At 40.3% G+C, this 17,618-nt stretch overlaps 1 protein-coding gene across 1 annotated transcript in view; it reads right to left on the bottom strand.

The window, feature by feature from the left end:
* Positions 1-17,618, bottom strand: part of SUSD5 (sushi domain containing 5) — a 41,246-nt gene that overhangs the window by 2,848 nt on the left and 20,780 nt on the right. Inside the window, exons 3-4 of the mRNA XM_054815671.1 lie at positions 16,605-16,723; positions 8,075-8,263 (exon numbers count right to left, since the gene is read on the bottom strand). Coding sequence (XP_054671646.1) covers positions 8,075-8,263; positions 16,605-16,723 — 308 coding nt within the window. The remainder of the gene's footprint in view (positions 1-8,074; positions 8,264-16,604; positions 16,724-17,618) is intronic.

Raw genomic sequence — 17,618 nt, 5'->3', positions numbered from 1 at the left:
TAGTGGTGATACAGCTCACACCAGCTTACTTTTTGCCAGAGCAGCTTAAGCCAGGTGCCAGAACAGAATGAGTATTAGCTAAAGGTGTTTTTCTTGGAAGAGCATCCGGGTCTACCATAAACCAAAGCAGTTATGCTGAGGAAACCGAAATGTGCGACATAGCCCATGGAGAGTTAATACCTCTGTGAAAGCTATCATGCTGGAGAACTGGATGTTCTCAGCAGGTCTTCTCATCTCACAGCAAGGATGTAGGGTGAAACCTGCGCATGATACAACAGCATGAACAATGGACCTCTCTCCCTCCCGGTCCCGGTGTCCTCATCTGCTTGTGTAATCCTCTAGATCCCCTCCATACCCTCCAAAGCAGGAAAAAACTTCCGTCTGGTGCAAAGACAACTTAAAAGACAGGGGAATCCAGCTCTCAGAGTGGAAAGCTTCCTGGTAGGACTCTCATTTTTCTAATTCATCCTAAAATCTTTTCTGACAGTATTTCAGACTTTTGTTAATGCCTGGAGGGTACCTCTGAATACCAAAGCATTTTAGCAACATATTTATGAAGCTCTGGGTGGCACTGGCCATCGCTATACAGCGCTTATAATAACCATCAACCGCTAGTCTCATTTTGTCCCTTGTCTTGCTTTCACTTAAGAATTTTTCTACCTGGCACTCTCTTTGCATGGAAACGGTGCCTCAAGCCATTTTGTCCTCCCACTGTCCAGACTCCTCCAAAAAGTTGATACCTGGCATGCCTGCTTCACTGAAGTCCAGTGTCTCTCAGGACAGCCTATAGGTGTCTATTGGATATATGTGAGCTGGAACATCGTAATGTGAGAACTCACCTTTTACCAACTGTGATGGTCATCGTTTTCTTTTTTGAGATGAATCATCACACCAGTTGGTCTTCACCTGTATGTCTCCTGTACCTCTATTTTTGCCACTCATTTACTTCTCAAACTACAGTAATCCAGCTGAGGATGAAACATTGATTTTTACATTACGGTGTTCTAGTGCACACACACACACACCCCTGAACAAAAATTACAGTCATATGATTGTGGTGTTTCCTCCAGACTTATTCTTTGGTTAGCAATATGAATGGGCAGCTAGTATTCACCTTATTGACTAGTATGGATCATTGGTGAATGCTTAGAAACTGTAGCAATACACTCTCTATAAAATTTGACACTCTTCCCCTTTAGTGCCTCTCGTGCTGTGTACTTTCAGTCTTACGGAGGCACATCAGGAAAGAGCGTGTGCTCCTAACAAAATACGAGTCCTCAATTTATCAGAACATATTAAGGGTTTGTTGAACCATCAATCAAGTCTCCATCAAACCTGCTGTCTTTGGGCCTGATTCTGCATGTATAGAAATGAATTGGTGCTTTCTTAATGGTCAGCTGAGGAAAGAAAAAGTCCATTGTAGTCTGAAGAGAGCCTGAGATTGGAGCTCATTACGCACTGCTCGTCACTGCATAAGGGAGTCTTGTTCCTTCTGACAATCAGATTGCGGCCCAAGTTGTAAAGCTGCTATGATGTATTTACATATGCAATCTCCCGTATTTGTATAGTTTATAGCAAAGACTATCAACATAACTAATGTTAGCTTATGCGATGCCAGAATGAAAGTAACTATTGAGCTCTCTAACCATCAAAGGAAATACAGACCCCCTTACTCTGAAGCTTTGATTTATATGATCCTGAATCAACTTACACAGTAATAATACTCTATTCTTTCTTCTGGGCCTCAGACCTTCAAATGGGGCTTGGACTTAGTATTTAGTGAGTTTGTGTTACCATGACAATCTTTTAAGTCGGCTGTGAGCTTGATTTTCCAGGAACAGATTGCACAACTTTAGCACTTCTTTTTGCTCACCTCCTCACCGCTTTCTTGAGCTTTCCAGCTCCCTGAATTTTAGTCTCGGTACTGAAGAGCAACAACCAAAGTAGACTCAGCTCCACCTCTTATCCAAATAGTTGTAACCTTTATTTATACACATTTTAAAAACAGCTAGCAACTGATTTAGAAGTGGTTGCATCTTCCTTCCTATCCAGGCAGGTCTGGTTTTAAGAAGAGCCAGCACTGGAATTAATTAGTCCAAGACCAAAATCTTTCTATATTTGGTCATTGTTACATCTTACCCCTACCCTCCTCTGGCAGACTCAAGGATCAGTAAGTTTTGGTTCACTGTCTGAGGGATTACTGAGGCTGAAATGAACGTTGTACAGCAACAGATGCTGAAATGGCATACTACCAAAGATGTGAAGCTCAATTAAAAGGTAAAATCCTTTTAACTTAGCCTTGTCCTTTCTGGGAAGCATCCAGTCCTAAAGAGCTCTCATCTCCTTCAACTTTTGATCCTAATGTGAAAACAGTGACCAAACATAGAGACAGGCAAAAACAAAGAGCCTGGTTTTCCACACTCTAGGATCAGTTTAATTTTTCTTCTAGATAGCATATTGGCATCCGTGCTCTATTTTGAGTGTTGCTATTTTGGACAACCATAAAGTGCACTGCATATTTTATGGATGTATTTTTGGAGTACAGGAAATTGAAACTTGATTCTATGTAGACCATCATCATAAACATTTCTACGGTATAAAAACATCTTTATTCTAAGAAACTCAAAGTAGTTACAGCAAAAATTAACAAGCCAGCATCTGTCTTTAAGGGTGGGAAGGAAAAGAGCATGTAGAACAATTTGCCTAAGATCAGTCAGATTTGTGAACTACAGTATCTCGAAGAATTAGCCATTTGACTTGCATCAGGCACACGCACACTTCTCTCAAATCAACTGGAGTACGCTAGACAGAATTTGTGTTGCTTTTTGGCTTTTCCAACAGCTACAAGGAGGATGATTTTTGTTCTAGCAGAAAGCCTGCTAATATAAATAAATAATTCATCATAATTTTTTAATCTAATTTGATTTGGCAGAATCAGTCCATGCCAGATCGATACTTCACATTAATCTAATACAATCGCTCAGTGACAGACCTGAAAAGAGAACCAAAGTTTGTCATAACAATTGTTTTGACAGGCCATGGCCATATTTTGTTGCTGATTTTATTTGTCTGTCACAACTCTCCCTTTGCACTCTCAAAAGAAAAAAAAAAGCATTCCCCAATAAGATCAAAAGCCAGAGACATTTTGTTTTACTCTCCCCATTAAAAAAATAAAAGAAAAATAATTAAATGGTGCTGGCTAGTCATGCTTACAGACCACATGAATGTGAATCAATACCGTTCTTGAAAACTCAGAAAGCAATGTTTGAAGTAATAATAGTTGAACCAGGCAAAAAGACTGGGAGCTGCAGATGAAGCTTTCAGAGGTGTTCAAAGTCAGCCAAATCCTCCTTACATTGAAAGAAGAAGTATGGTCCTCAGTGTGGAGAAGTTAGACCAGCTCTGAACACACCAGACAAGTACCCAGGTGCTGACACTGGAGAGATTCCTGAGATGTGCAGAAGATAGGACTTCTCCTGCCACAAGCTTAGAGTTGGAAAAACCCAAAGCAGCCAAGGGAAAAGGATAAATATACGACATTCTTCTTAGCCAGATTTAGGGCAGAGACGTGACATGATTTCTCAGCCATCTAATCTGTAATGCAGCCCTGTCACCCCTCCCCACTGAAATGTTAGTATTAATGCTTCTGATATTGAACCTATGGTTCATTTGAGGAAAAAACCAAATGTCATTTAGCAACAGTCACTTTACCCTCTGTGCCTGTAGGACAGCCACAGCATGGCACACATACATGTCTCTGCTTTCAGACCTTACTACAATGCCAATCTTCAGGATACATTTTGTGAAATGCATGTGTTCTCTCCACCGAAATAGAAAAAAAAAATAAACTGCAAAAAACATGTATTTCCCTGTTCTGTGCTTAAGGTTGCTTTGTTGGGTTGAATGTCCCTGTGTTTTCAGCTAGAACACAGCATCTTTTCATGATGAGAAACTGCAGGAAACGCTAGCTATACAGAGGCACTATTTTCTTAAAACGCATCTTGATTAAAAATTACAGTCCATTACCCGGTGTGTGCAATGTACATTAAAGCCGTTTGTAATGTACTGTTTTCTTCATTTCCAACATACTTTACTGTATCCAAATCCACTTAATATAACCCCAAAATTATTTTGTTCAGTTATGCCCATAGCTATGTTTTGCCACATATTTTGGATTATATGTGTGTTGATGCATAATATATTTTTTTCATTTAATTTACAAATTTGCCAACTGTATGGTTGTATATTTAGATCCCGGGTGCCAGAATGGATCAAAACAGAGAAGAAAGATGATCACAAAGCTACTTCAAAGTACATTTAAGTGCTACATTTAGACACTGCTACAATGATAGTTCTTCCACTCTGTATTTGCTCTGGGTGAACAACTGGGAATGTGAAGCAAGCCCAATGCTTTTAAACAAATAAGAGAAAACCCTAATTATTGCTGTTTAGTCTGATATTCTGCTCGGACAGCCGAGCATTACAATGTGGCAGTTACCAAGTAGGACAGTAATACATGGCTAATTATTAGGATAGTAATAACATCTGCAAATCTCAGAAAGCTTTATGAAGTTGGATAAAAATCATCACTCTTTCACGAATGAGGTGGAGTAAGCAGCAGAGAGAGGTATTGTGACTTGCCCCTGGTCTCAGAGATGATGCAAGATGTAGGAAAAGGCCTTATATCTTTTAATCCTCTGACTGGAGTTTCCTCCCTGTGGTCCGGTTGTGTTGGTGTAAGAGCATCGGGGACCGCTTCACATTTCCAGTTGCTCACCCAGTGCAGATGCAGAACAAGAGAACCGTATCATCTTACCAGCCTCTAAACATAGCATTTAAATGTTCATTGAAGTGGCTTCACGACCAGCTTTCCTCTGCTGTGACCCAGTCCGGACAGAAACGGCCCATTCTGACAACAGGGATATAAATTCTCCATTAAGTCCCATCATTAACCTTCATGATAGGGAAGTTACTCTCTTGCCTCAAAGCAGTGTGTGTGCTGACTTCTGAGGTACTTAATTAATAATTATTCTCCTCTCTCCTATGACCCCAAAATATCTGTCAACTGTAAATCAGGTTTCTTTTAATTAAATCCCATTTTTTTGTTCTTTTTCACTGAATTCTTACTTTTTTTTTTTTACAAATAATGTACTCTAGCATGACACATTGCAGTCTTCCTGTAAAGCCTCCTTTCTTAAAGAATTGTGATCTGAAGGATTGAATATATAATTATTAATTAAACACGTACTGTATTTTCTATCCCAGGTCCTTAAAGTGTTTGAAAAACATTAATCAAAGGAAGCCCCTCAGCATGAAGTCTACATTTAAATCATTTAAAAAATCATAATCCACAATATTACATCTGCTCCCAAGTTCCAGTGTTGATGTTTGTGATTTTACAGCCACACTTTCCTATTTCTTTTAAAAATATTTTTCTCTCCCCTGTGGCTGTGTGAAAGGCTCAGGCAAAACAGGGGAAATAGACTATTTATCCAGGGAAAACAGTGAAACACACACAGCTTAAATGGCCTGATTCTTTCCCTTCCTTACTTTGGTGTAACACAGTTATTTCTATGTGTGATAAAGTTAGCATTTTCACTAACCTCAGTGAAGGAAAAAGAAGTATCATTTTGGTGCGGATTATAGGAGATTCAGACCCAATGGGTTATCAGATGTAGATACTCTTTTTTCCTTCTCTGCCTCCATGCTTCTCCTCCACTCCCTGCAGTATTTCACTTAATCATCTGAACTGCTGTTTGTAAGAACAGTTCTGGAAGCTGAAATAGTTCAGAAAGATGTTGGAATTATTTTATCTATCTATCTATCTATCTCTGTAGCATTTGGATGGGTTTGATTATCTGGTTCCCTGGTGCACAGATATGACCCGTTTTTACTAAGAACAAGTTTGACCTTTTCTCATGATTAGCCACTGCCTGGTGGTATATATTAATGAGTAAAAATAACTCCTTGCAAGCCCCTGGGCATTAAGGAATATATAGGTTCTGAAATGGATATGCTAACTCCAGACCGTATAGATAGCTCAGCTACCCAACAGCTGCCCATTCCTTTGCTTAAAATTTATCTGTTTTGCCAGAAATATCATCTTAAAGGTGTGATATATCTCTGAAAACAACCAGTAAGATACTCTGATGACTGTTCTTAAATATTGCAAAAATTGTGAGCTTTATGCATTGAGCAAGGTAACACGAGAAAGAGAATGAGAAAGCAGAATTCGAATTGTAGCCACATCTGAACTCATGGTACTTTTTAGCTTATGTTTAAATAAGGGAAAAGATAAAAGTTTGTTGCAGAATCTAACTAACATATAAAGGTGGGATTTCTTGAAGGTTTAAATTAAGGAAATGTCATTATTATAATTTCCCAGAGCTTTTACATTTTGTTTTTGTTGTTACAATAAAAGCCTGATTCTTTGAATCAAGTTATTTGGTAAGAAAATCCACTTTCATTTCTTTGAATGGAGTAAATAGCTGGGTAGCTACTGTTGTGTTTGTAGGAAAAAAATCCTGAAATCATGGTATTGGGTAAAAATTGTATGCCTTTTTATTGGGGCGAGTTAAAAAATAATACACTTTAAAAAAAAAATTTCCATCTCACTGCTTAGCTCTCACACAAACTTTATTTCTGCCACTCTGTCACTGACTACTTCTGTGGCACAGGCAGCTCTCTCTTAACTTACATAGGTCTTTAATTTTCCTAACCTACCAAAAGGAAGTGGCATTTGTCGTATATTTAAGGCCAGAAGTTCAGAAGTGCTAAAGCAACTACTAGGAAAGGACTAGTAAGAGCTCAGAACAGCCAAACTCACTTCTTACAAGCCAGTGGACAAAGTTTGGGGCTTAAAAGATGGGCAGCTATTGTATTACTCATTTTGTGTCCCAAGTGAAAATCCAAGAACACCTAAAGGATGGTCAGCTCAATTCAACCGAGAAAATACAAAGAAACGGAGGGGAGTTGCGTATGGGTCTGCGGTGCCTTTGAGAGATACTGACCCCTGTCTCCATGGGGCCACACTTCCACCACGGCATCCTGTCTTTTCTGTAAGGAGGACGCTACCACAGGGGCCTCAGCGTGTAGCACCATGTGAAGATGTAAGGCTGGCGATGGGGTGATAAAGCCATGGACAGCCTCAGCAGGTCTATGGTAAGGAAAGATGTTATCTGCGTTCCGGCCATGCTTAGTGCATGCCTACAAAAAGACACTGGCTTTTCTCTGTACTTACTCTGGGTTCCCAAATGTGAGAACAAACACTGAGTTTTCATTTCAGTAGCCTGCTCTGTAGCAACTCTGTGGCTTCGTGTGAAAATAAACATAGCAGAAGACATACAAAACCTGCATTGTACACTCTATCTGGTAAACAATGTCTTTGGCTCACTAACACTGCCTGGGCATGGCTTTTGAACTACTCTGAAAAAAATACCTCTGATATTTCTTGTAACATCTGTAGTAATCCCTTTCCTTGAGTAAACAAAGTAGGTACATTGAAAAGTTACAAACCTCATCCAGTAACAGAATGAGAGCATACAAGATTATAAACAGCTGATTTCCAGAAAGGGGCTGATTCTGATATTAAACATGCAGGTGAAGGATCTTCCCAAAGGTTATTTTCCAGTAATTAAAAACTATGTCCAGTACTAAAGAAAAAGGGTATTGGTGGAAAAAGAAGGAAGATGGTGGACTGGAAGGCAGGAGCTGAATGATAACCCTGGGATAAGACTCAGTGAATCCCTGAAATGGGGTTAGCAGATATGGAAAAAATAAATATGGCATAAAAAATTCCTATTTTTTATTTTGAATGGCTCCTGCTACCCAGAAAGAAACTTTATGCTCATATAAGTATGAATAAATTATCTTCTTCTGTGGTTTACTGGAGATGTCACCAACGGGATTGTAAAAGCCCTGTTGGGCCAGCTAAGACATTGACTCTAGTCACCAAGACCTTCACCGGGACTGCACGTGCCCAGGAGACACCCCTGTAAGCCTGAAACCATCTCGGTTGGGCTGATGGGAGGTTGTGACCTCCTGGAGGGATGGTCCATGTGCTGGGCGAGCTTACCTTTGACACAGGCCTGAACCTGCCCGTACCACTCCCCGCAGCTGTCGCAGAGCAGTGTGAACGCCGTCTCCTTGTTGCCCATGACGTACCCCTGGGCGCAAACATACAGCAGCTCGTCGCCCATTTCAAAGCCAGTGTGGCCATGCAGGATGGTGTGGGGGAAGGACGGTGGGTCCCCACAGGGCTTGTCTGAAAGGAAAAAAGAAATGAAATTGTAGGGACCTCACAATAGTCTTTAAATGCTGTGCTACCAGCGGTGCTAAGTTATCCCAAGGACAAACTTATACACGTCCACAGAACTTGTGCATCTCATCTGATTCACGTCCTTATCCTGCTTCATAACTATTTTCAGCTGTAATTGGGAAGGTGTATATTGGGCTATAACTGTGATGTGATGGTACTGACGTGTAACAGTGATGCATCTAGAGGGGCTTTGTTTCCAACAAGTCAGCCCAGGACATCAAGCTACAGCTATCTTCTCTGTCTGCTTCTACAAAGGCTAATAAAGGCTTGGGTAGGTTGGGACTGGAAAGCAAAAGCTTGGACACCGTCATTTTTCTTAATTGCAGAAAAGCTTGTGAAATTGTTAAGAGTGGCACTTTAATGTCTACTACGCTGTAGCAAGCAGGCAGAGGCTGAGCAATGACCCAGTCCACGTTCACAGAACGAAAAGGTCCAGGTGGACATCAGTCATTTTTCAGATTATCTCTAGTCTTCTAGTCTTTCTCAAAATCAAAAATTTCTTCCCAGATACTCAAATTTCCCCTATTTTAGGTTAGAGACACCCTAAAATAAATGGTGACTTGTGCTCTTCAATGTAACAACACCCAAGGGTAACACAGCCCTGCTCTCCATGAGAATCTGAAGAGCTAAATTTATCAGGATATAAAATCTAACAAGATGTTTGATAATATTTCTGCTGACAGCACTAAAAGCCAGAAAGCAAAAATTACTACAAACAGTGACAAAACTTATTTGAGTTTTTTGTTGCATGAAAGAATTGCAGAGAGGAGGAAAACAGACAATTGCCAACACCAGTGTAAACTGAATTTTAACTCTTTTTTTCAGGTTTGAACAATCTTGGTTGTTTTTAACAAGGTGGGTCAAGATCTTCTAGAGACCTTTTAGGTATTGGAGTTTCCCTTCTCTCAAAGGTCTTCCTCTCAGAAGTGCTCTTCAAGCACTAGGGTTTGCTATGTCCCTTTTCCGCCAGATTTTTTACAGTCCCTTTTGGAATGGGTATCTCTTGGTGACAGAAAAACAAAACAAACAAAAAACCTATAATAGAAGAACATGATTTTACTAAGAAACCCAATGGACAAATTGTGCAGTGTTGGTACAAATAAACGCTTATATATTCTTTCTCAAATCTGAGATTTTTTTCCATTGGTTCTAGAACCTGTAGTGACTGTGGAAGAAAAACCAACTGTTCCACTTGCCAAAGTAATTCAAGATTCAAAACCTACTTTTGTCCTAATACAGAACAACCAAAAATTAAGAGACTAATAGGTAATAGCTCAGGAGTTCTGGTAATTATATTGGATAAGGTAAGCTTAGGACCAGGTCTATGTTCTAGTATTGATCTCTCCTGTTGAAACAGTTTGCCTCGATAGAAAAACCTAATTACTTAGTTGGCTAAGCAAAGATTATGTTCCTTGGAAAGACTTTTGTTTGGAAGCTGAAAAAGTGACCTCCAAGACTATGCTTCTAAACATGCAGAAGGAGAAACATCTTCAGAGAGCACCCTTGCTACTTTGCTGGAGTCTACTTTCAGGACAGCATCAGCACAAGATCTTATAAACAACATTTCCATTGACACCAGTTCACTTCCAGGGTTTTCAATGGGCAATATTTTTGACAGAAAAGCTTTTTTTCAGCCTACTTTCCACAAAAGTTCAGGTTTTCCTACTTTTTCCCCTGGGACATTCTGCAAGATCCTTATGAGTCCCGGCTGCAGCTTTTCCCATCATGTACCCACTTCTGACCCAGGCATAGGTAAATATATGTTTATTTAGAAATACGATGTATTTATGTTGCCAGTTGTTTACCTCGCAGTAAAATGAACATCCCAGGATAAACATCCATGCTCTGTGAAAGTTCTTTTGGATCAGGATTTTAGAAATTGTTTGATAGACCTGGCTAACCACTTCTCAACCGGGTATGCTGAAAAACATCTGCCACTAATTTAAGGGACACGCTACTGAAGTCAAAGCTTTGAAGTCTATTCTCTGTACTGTACACATACGTATATACTGTCTGACACCTTCAGAAGTTAGAGGGAGTTATGCACACACACACTGACAGAAAAAACAAGCTCTTGAGGCTACACAAAGCTCAGTTTATGTACGGTCTTATGGAGGCTTGGCGTCCGAGGAAGTGAGGAGCAGTTAGCAGCTAATGCCTTTCCTGTGAACTGGTCGGATGAATAGAGATTGATGTGGATGAAAGGAATAAAAAAATATTTTATTGCCTCCTAGGAAGGCTACAGACCCCTGCATTTCGTGTACTTTATTTATGCAGCTCCTTCCATCGGTACAAATGGGAGCTGTGTATCTGCTCTGAGGGAAGTATTGATACCAAGGCTGTATGGGACAATTATATGTCAGAGGGTATTCTTATCTACAAAGCCTTGCTTCTTAATCCTGTGGCCAGAGGAAGCAGAAAAGTAACACTTACATTAGTTAAATATGGCAAGCACATTCAAAAAGCACATTATAACCTTCCAGGAAAGAAGAAAGTTGAAGGGAGCTTTACTGTAAAATTTGGCAACAGACGTGGTAACAGGGAATTATGAGATCCTGAAAGGAGATCTGGCTGATGTGTGAATAGAAAGAAAAGCAGAGATTTTAAAGATGTTCACGGATGAACACTGTATGGGGAACTTTTGGCACTCTCATATGAGACTTTGTAAGGTCATGTCTTTCCTGCAGAGCATACTGAGTGACAGCATGGACAAGCATAAGTGAAAGCTGATACCCTGCAAAGATACATTCAAGTTCCTACATCCATTTTGCTGCTGTCCTCTCCCGTGTAAGACGTGCAGGAATTTTCTGGGTTGCAGCATCTTACCGCTCCTTGTCCTGCTGCAGTCTCAGTTGCTATGACAATTCTTGCTCAGCCTTTTGCCAAACCTGTTCTTTCTGGTACACGTACCGAAGTGACACCGGCACAGCAGCTCATCAAACTGAGCCACTTCTGGGGACAAGCTTCAGGTTTTTGTCTGCAGCCTTTGTACCAGGAGCTGGCAAAGCACGGGCTTGTTTGGAACAACAGCCTGTGCTCAGTGCTGGCATTCAGGCCATTTTCATGCTGGAAGAGAGGAGGCAGATCTGTGCCACGAAGCGTGACAGAGGGTGTGTTGGCAGCAGCTTGTCATGTAGAGGAACAGTAGTGCTCTTTGTTAAGGCGACCACAGGAGTTGCCTGGAGTGGTGACGCTGGTAGATGAGGACTGGACTCCTCCAGTGCTGAACTCTCCATCTGGAGCACTGCTTTTCCCCTCATCTGTCCTCCCATAAACCAGCATATTTTCTTCGTGCTTGCTAAAAAATGAGCCCAATGCATGCTTCCCAGTAGAAGAACCTGATGTGATTGATACTTGGGCCCCATCCAGCAGATCCCATGCTTTGCCTGCTTGTGTGCGAGATCACATCTCAAACTTGGAAACTTGGAATCCAGTTCTGGACATTGTGACACTTCCTGAGTTTGCCACATATTGACAGTGAGGTCAAACACCTAACAAGGCTCCATACATTGATAGCTGACCTCCAGTGAGCAAGGATGGTTGGGTTACACCGCGAGACAGCGCAGCACAGATATAAGGCAATGTTGAAGTACACGGAAGATCCTCGTATCAGAGTAACTTTAACTCCAAACCACGTATGGAAAGGAGTTTGTGACAGGAGATTTCTGGTAAAGAGTTGACACGAGCCACTTTAAGAACACAGCACTCCTCCTCCCCAATCCAGATTCCTCCAGAAGCATCTTCTTGATTTAAACTACAACCATCCCATCAGTTTGTAAAGATTTTTGTAGATGTCTTGATAAAATACTTTCTACAGAAAGAACAGACTAAGATCAATGCAAAAAAACCATCAACATTAAAAAGATGCAGACTTCAGCTTCCACATCACCTGGCAGAACTGGGAATCTACTGAAATCTGATTATCTACAATTGCTACTTTAACTGTGTACCATGCTCTGAAAGCTGACATGAAACGTCCTCTTTGACGTAAAATATCCCCTGTTACAACCACCCAATTCAGCAGAGTTTTTCCAGAGAGACCACTGGAATTTATAGGATGTCATCTCATCATTAAGAAATTGGAAAACGCAACTCTTAACACTCAGCCCTGTGAAAGATGAGTGTGGATGTTTGTTTTTCTTCTAGATTGCAGAGACACTAAAGTATATGGAATTTTTCTTTTTGGATAAAAATACTGAGTACAAATAGAGTACAAAGAACTAAAACTCAGTCATAGCCAACATAAGTGCTGCTTGTAAGCTACCAATGTTAGGATGCCAATACGTCTTTCATCAGATAGGGCTTGTAAGAATTTATTAGTTTAAATGACATCACCAGGCAGCTAGAAATTCACTGTCAGCTATATGCAAAGCTCTGGAAGAGAAAGCTGTAGCAATGAAAAAATTAAAAACTTCATATGCACAGCATAGCATGACAAATACAAAGAAATGGTTCAAATATTACATAAAGCAAATTGCAGTTTGATTGCTCTTGTAAAGCACATTTAATATATTTGCTAATTTCTTTTTTTCTTACTGCTGAAAAAGGCAAACTATGTACCTAAGCCATCAAGCTTTGATGGGTATCTGGAGCCAGCAGTCATGTTTAACAAAGTTTGATTTGCATTTATGCTGTACGCCACTACAAGTTGCTGCCTGTTTAGTTTTTCTATGGTGGCAGCAAATCAAAGCCTTATGGAATAGAGTTCTTACTTGTTGCCTGTAAATATCAGTGGGTCACCGAAAGAAAGAACCAGTAAAACTTCGGAGCTATTAACAAAGAGATCTTTCCTTTGTTGCGTTTAAAAAAAACAAAACATACAAGAAAGGGAATCAAGATTCTATACATATGAAATTGAATGGTATGTGGTCCTACAAAAAAAAAAAAGACTAGCAGAAAAAATTCCAGCTTTTTATTTTTCTTGCTTTATCTCTTTTATACTTTGAGGCTTTTCTTATGAGCTTTGATAGAGAACAAATACACACTCTGTGGGCCAGATCTGACTTAAGCGTGATACTCCATTGTCAGAATAGGCAGAAACTAACATATTTTTAGGTAATTTTTGGACTCAGGGCTAAGAGAGAAACTTTCTGATCTCAGCAGATTCTGAGCTGGTACAGAGTTGTTTTGCTGACTTTAATGGCTGCATAAAACATTTGTTTACAAGAAACTGAGAAGATAGTTCTCTGTACTGCAAAAACTGCAGCTATACTCACAGTATTCATAAAACATTACAGCTACATCTTTCCCTGTCAAACATAACTCTTAGTACCAATTCCCTGTAAAACATAACTTTTAGTCTCAAAGATTGCTGTGATTCTTCTGTGTGTACAGAACAAAATCAATTTCAGAAGCACAAAAAAAAAAAAAAAAGGTATCGCTTTCTTCAGGATTTTTATTTGTAAAAGCCTGATCCTGTAAGCACACCCAGAGCTCTTGCTAGCATCTCACCACTGCCCTGGCTGGTGAGGCACGCTGAGGTGTATGCCATACAATTCATCTGAACTCATGCACGTGCTAACTGTTAATTGAGTAAAGATTAATTACAAATCAAGGCCTAAGAAGGGAATTTTGCAATGGTTTGTACTAGAAGATTCACGGTGGTTCGAGATGCCCTTCGCGCAACCCTAAGAACTGAAAGTAGAGTTGTGAAGAGTTATGATCATCAACTTAGTTTCTGAAGAAGAGAAGGCTGATGTGACTGTTCCCTCTGTCCATCCTCAAGCTGTCAGTCTGTCTGAGCCTTTGGCTGATCTCAACCAAGTCCGAGAAAGACGGAGAGCTGCAGAGTGCCTGCTCATTTTGGTAAGGCGAATTTAAAAGAGGAAAGGGAAAAAGCCAGGCGTCTTTTCCATTGGGATGGGCACAGGTAGGACTCAACTCTTACCCGTTCCCACCATCGCTGCTGGCCAGCTGATCGGCATTGTGTACGGGCAGAAAAACCAGCATATTCGTACTTCTAAGGCAGCCCCAGCACGTGCGGCCCCCTGCCCAGCCAGCCATGCCCAGACCCAGCGAGGAGCCGAGAGTGCCCTGAAGGTGGGGAGATGACGGGCAGAGGGTGAGGTTAAGAAATACTGGAGAAAGAACCAGATGAATTTCATATGAGACTGCAGATTATTGGTTGGATGGATATGGAAGAAATGAAAGGGATTGTGGTTATTGTGCATGGGGACATAGGTCTCAGCATAAGAAATCTGGGATTTACCGCTTTTGGCAGGGCAAAACAACTTGTTTTTTGCACTTGATTTCAATACACAGGTCTTAATACTTATGTATTACTGTATTACAATTGAAATTGTATCAATTAAAAGTAATGTCCACTTTTCTAAAAGGAAAAAAATACTTGGGACGTTTCAAGTAAGAAACAATTCATTAATCATAACTTAGACATGTAGTTATTTGTCACACGTGCAAAAGATATGCTGTGTCTGAGGCTGTGGTGCAGGGTTCCCTGTTGCTGCTTCTTACTGGATATTTACTCCCCCAAACTGAAAGTGGCATCCCTGAGGTGTAGGATGTTCTTTCATCAGTCAACTGCTTTGTGCTGGCTTACGTGTTACTGTGCGTTACATTTGCATGTTAAGGGTATTTCCTTTCTGGACTTTGCTCTTTTCATACCAACTACAGACTAGGCTCTGCCACACGACTTTGCTTAAGCCTTTTGCAAAACATTGACTCTGCATCCAAAATGTTTTATATATTCAAAGAAGAAGGGACCTTATTGTCATCCAGAAATGTTTCTGTGTGTAAGGACTATTTGGTGAGCGCATTCGCATGATATCTCACTCTGTCATCGGGAAAACTCCCTGCCTAGTACAAAACAAGTTGTTCATAAATTGTCTCTTCCTTGCAAACGATCTGAATTTTCCCCTGGTTTTAACTATGCACTTTCTGAGTCCTATGTAGTAGTCCTTTCCAACAAGCATCATCAGACGATGTCCTTATCTTCACCTTCACTGCCCCTTTACCACGAGCGTTAACCACATGCAAAAGGCGAACGCAGTTCCTTCCCCGAGATCCAGCATCTACGTGTAAGCTCAGACGCAGCAGGTGGAGACGGGCAGGGGAGCACAAGGGCACAATGGAACAACAGTGGCCAGAGCAATGATTTCAGCATCCCACAGATGTCCCACCCACCACAAGGTTTTTCTTGGGGGGGGGGGACAATGACAAAAGAGAGATTTGAAGGAAGACAATGAGAGAGTTTTGCAGATGTTTACAGGGAGCTGCTCCTATATGTGAGGAGCAGCATGGAAGAAAGCACAAAGGTGCTTGTGTGACAACATTAGCGAGTGGATGACGGAGCTGGCATCGCTCATAGCGGCATGGAGCCTGGAGTTGTTATCACGAGAGTTTACTTGAGAGGGTGGTCAGGCAAACTCTGCGATTTTTGAATGACTGAGTGTGTGTCAAATACGCATCACCTCTGCCACAATTCACTTCAACTGTATTTTCCTTCCCACTGCTGCCACCGACCGTTTATCCAAATGCCCCCCTGTGTTGTGAACTTATTGTTTCTCAGTAAATGCCATCTGCTTGCCCCTGCTTTTCTTGGAAACAAGATGCGAAACTTCACTGCAGATATCAACAATCTATTTTAAGGGTTCCCAAACTTCTTTACACACTCCTGCCTATTAGTAACAATTTACTTTTTGCCTTCAGAATCCATCTTTTCTTGTGGGTTCTGACATTTGAATATCAAAAAGTTTCAGCATGAACTTAAATTGGAAATAATTTGGTTTTCAGAATCATCCATGATATATCAGAATCCGTAGCAGGCTGTTCTACGCTTGCTAACAAAAAAAAAAAAACCACAACAACACCCAAACCAAAACTCAAATGGAGGCAATAAAGTTATTTGCATACAAATATATACTGATAGATATTCAACAGCGTGGTGTTTTGCAGTTGGAAGCCAGCTTTCTGAGTTACAGTCAGTTACAGTGCTGAATATGGGAGATGCTTCAGGTATCTGTTATATTGGTGCCAGATATATTCTTTTCCATAAACTATATTCTGTGAACACCAAAATGGGTTCTTCCAGATCAGTAGTGCTGTTTGAACTCGCTAAACTGCAGCAAAGACAAAAGATAATGCAATTTATTCCCTGCAACCAATGTCTTTGTAGCAGTTGGCTCATTTACTATAAAGATTTATTACTATAAAGATTTATTCCATAAAATGCCCTCTTTGCCTCTAAGTAGTAGAAAAATTGAAGGCAAAACTTTTAATGTTGCAAGACAGCTATGACTGTGAATTATTTCAATAGTACATTAGTGCTGACCTTCATCCTTTACACAAAAAGCATCATATTGGTCATTCACAAAGGGATCGGTTTCAATTTTAACATCAATGGCTTTCACGCTCTGCTGTTTGCTGCCCGTCTTTCTGCATATAATTGTCCTAAAATAAAGAAGAAGAAGAAAAAAATAATCAGAAATCTTCTGGAGTTGTACATGCAGGTGAAATTTGGAGATCTTCCAAGACAGTACTCAGGCTTTAGCCTCAGCTTAACTGTTGAAGAGTTGGCACATAAGACATTAGTGTGGGAAGATCTATGAAAAAAGCCAAGGGAGAATTAGAAGTAACTAAAGAAATGTTTGCTGTAGAGCACTTCAAGACATAGGAAGCAATAATGAATGTTTATCTTATTACATTCTGTAAAACTTCTAAACATCTGACCAAGTCCCAGCGTATTTAAGGCCACATTCTGCTCTGATATTCCAGCAATACAGATTCCCACCAATGGCACCTGGATAAAAATGAATAGAAAACTCAAGATTTGGTCTGAAAGATTATCAAGCATGAGCATTTTACATTAAAAGACCATTAAGGTTGGATATTTAACTGCTTAAAAGCTAACAAAGGCAAGCTCAGAAAATTCATCTTGAGTTTTTGGAAGAAAAACTGCTATCTTTTTTTTTTTTTAACAGTAAATCCACACCTTTGTGTAAACTCCATTTCTTCTGGCTCGGTACTCAAGCAGTACCTAATCCATCCTGTTGCCCTTCACAGGCTTGAATAAAAGCAATAAATCTGTATTATTTGGTTTTACAACTCTCTAGATGCTGACCATGAAGGAAGAGATTACTAATTATCTCTTCTCTCAGCTCTACTGGCTGCTTAAAACTAACAAACAGAAGACAGTTTGTTGTACAAAACACTGGTTTTACTGTTACACTGAAGGTTACAAAGGCTGGGAAAGCAAATTCAGCCCAAATTTTTGCAGCTGGATATTAATGGTGTGGGATTTATATTTTGTGGACAGCAGGTTTGTAAAAGCGTTGCACGGTCAGCT

This window comes from Grus americana, chromosome 2 (genome assembly GCF_028858705.1).
Source record: "Grus americana isolate bGruAme1 chromosome 2, bGruAme1.mat, whole genome shotgun sequence".
Lineage (NCBI taxonomy): Eukaryota > Metazoa > Chordata > Aves > Gruiformes > Gruidae > Grus > Grus americana.
The sequence above is the reverse complement of the archived record's forward strand: the minus strand, read 5'-3'. Positions and strand labels throughout refer to the sequence as shown.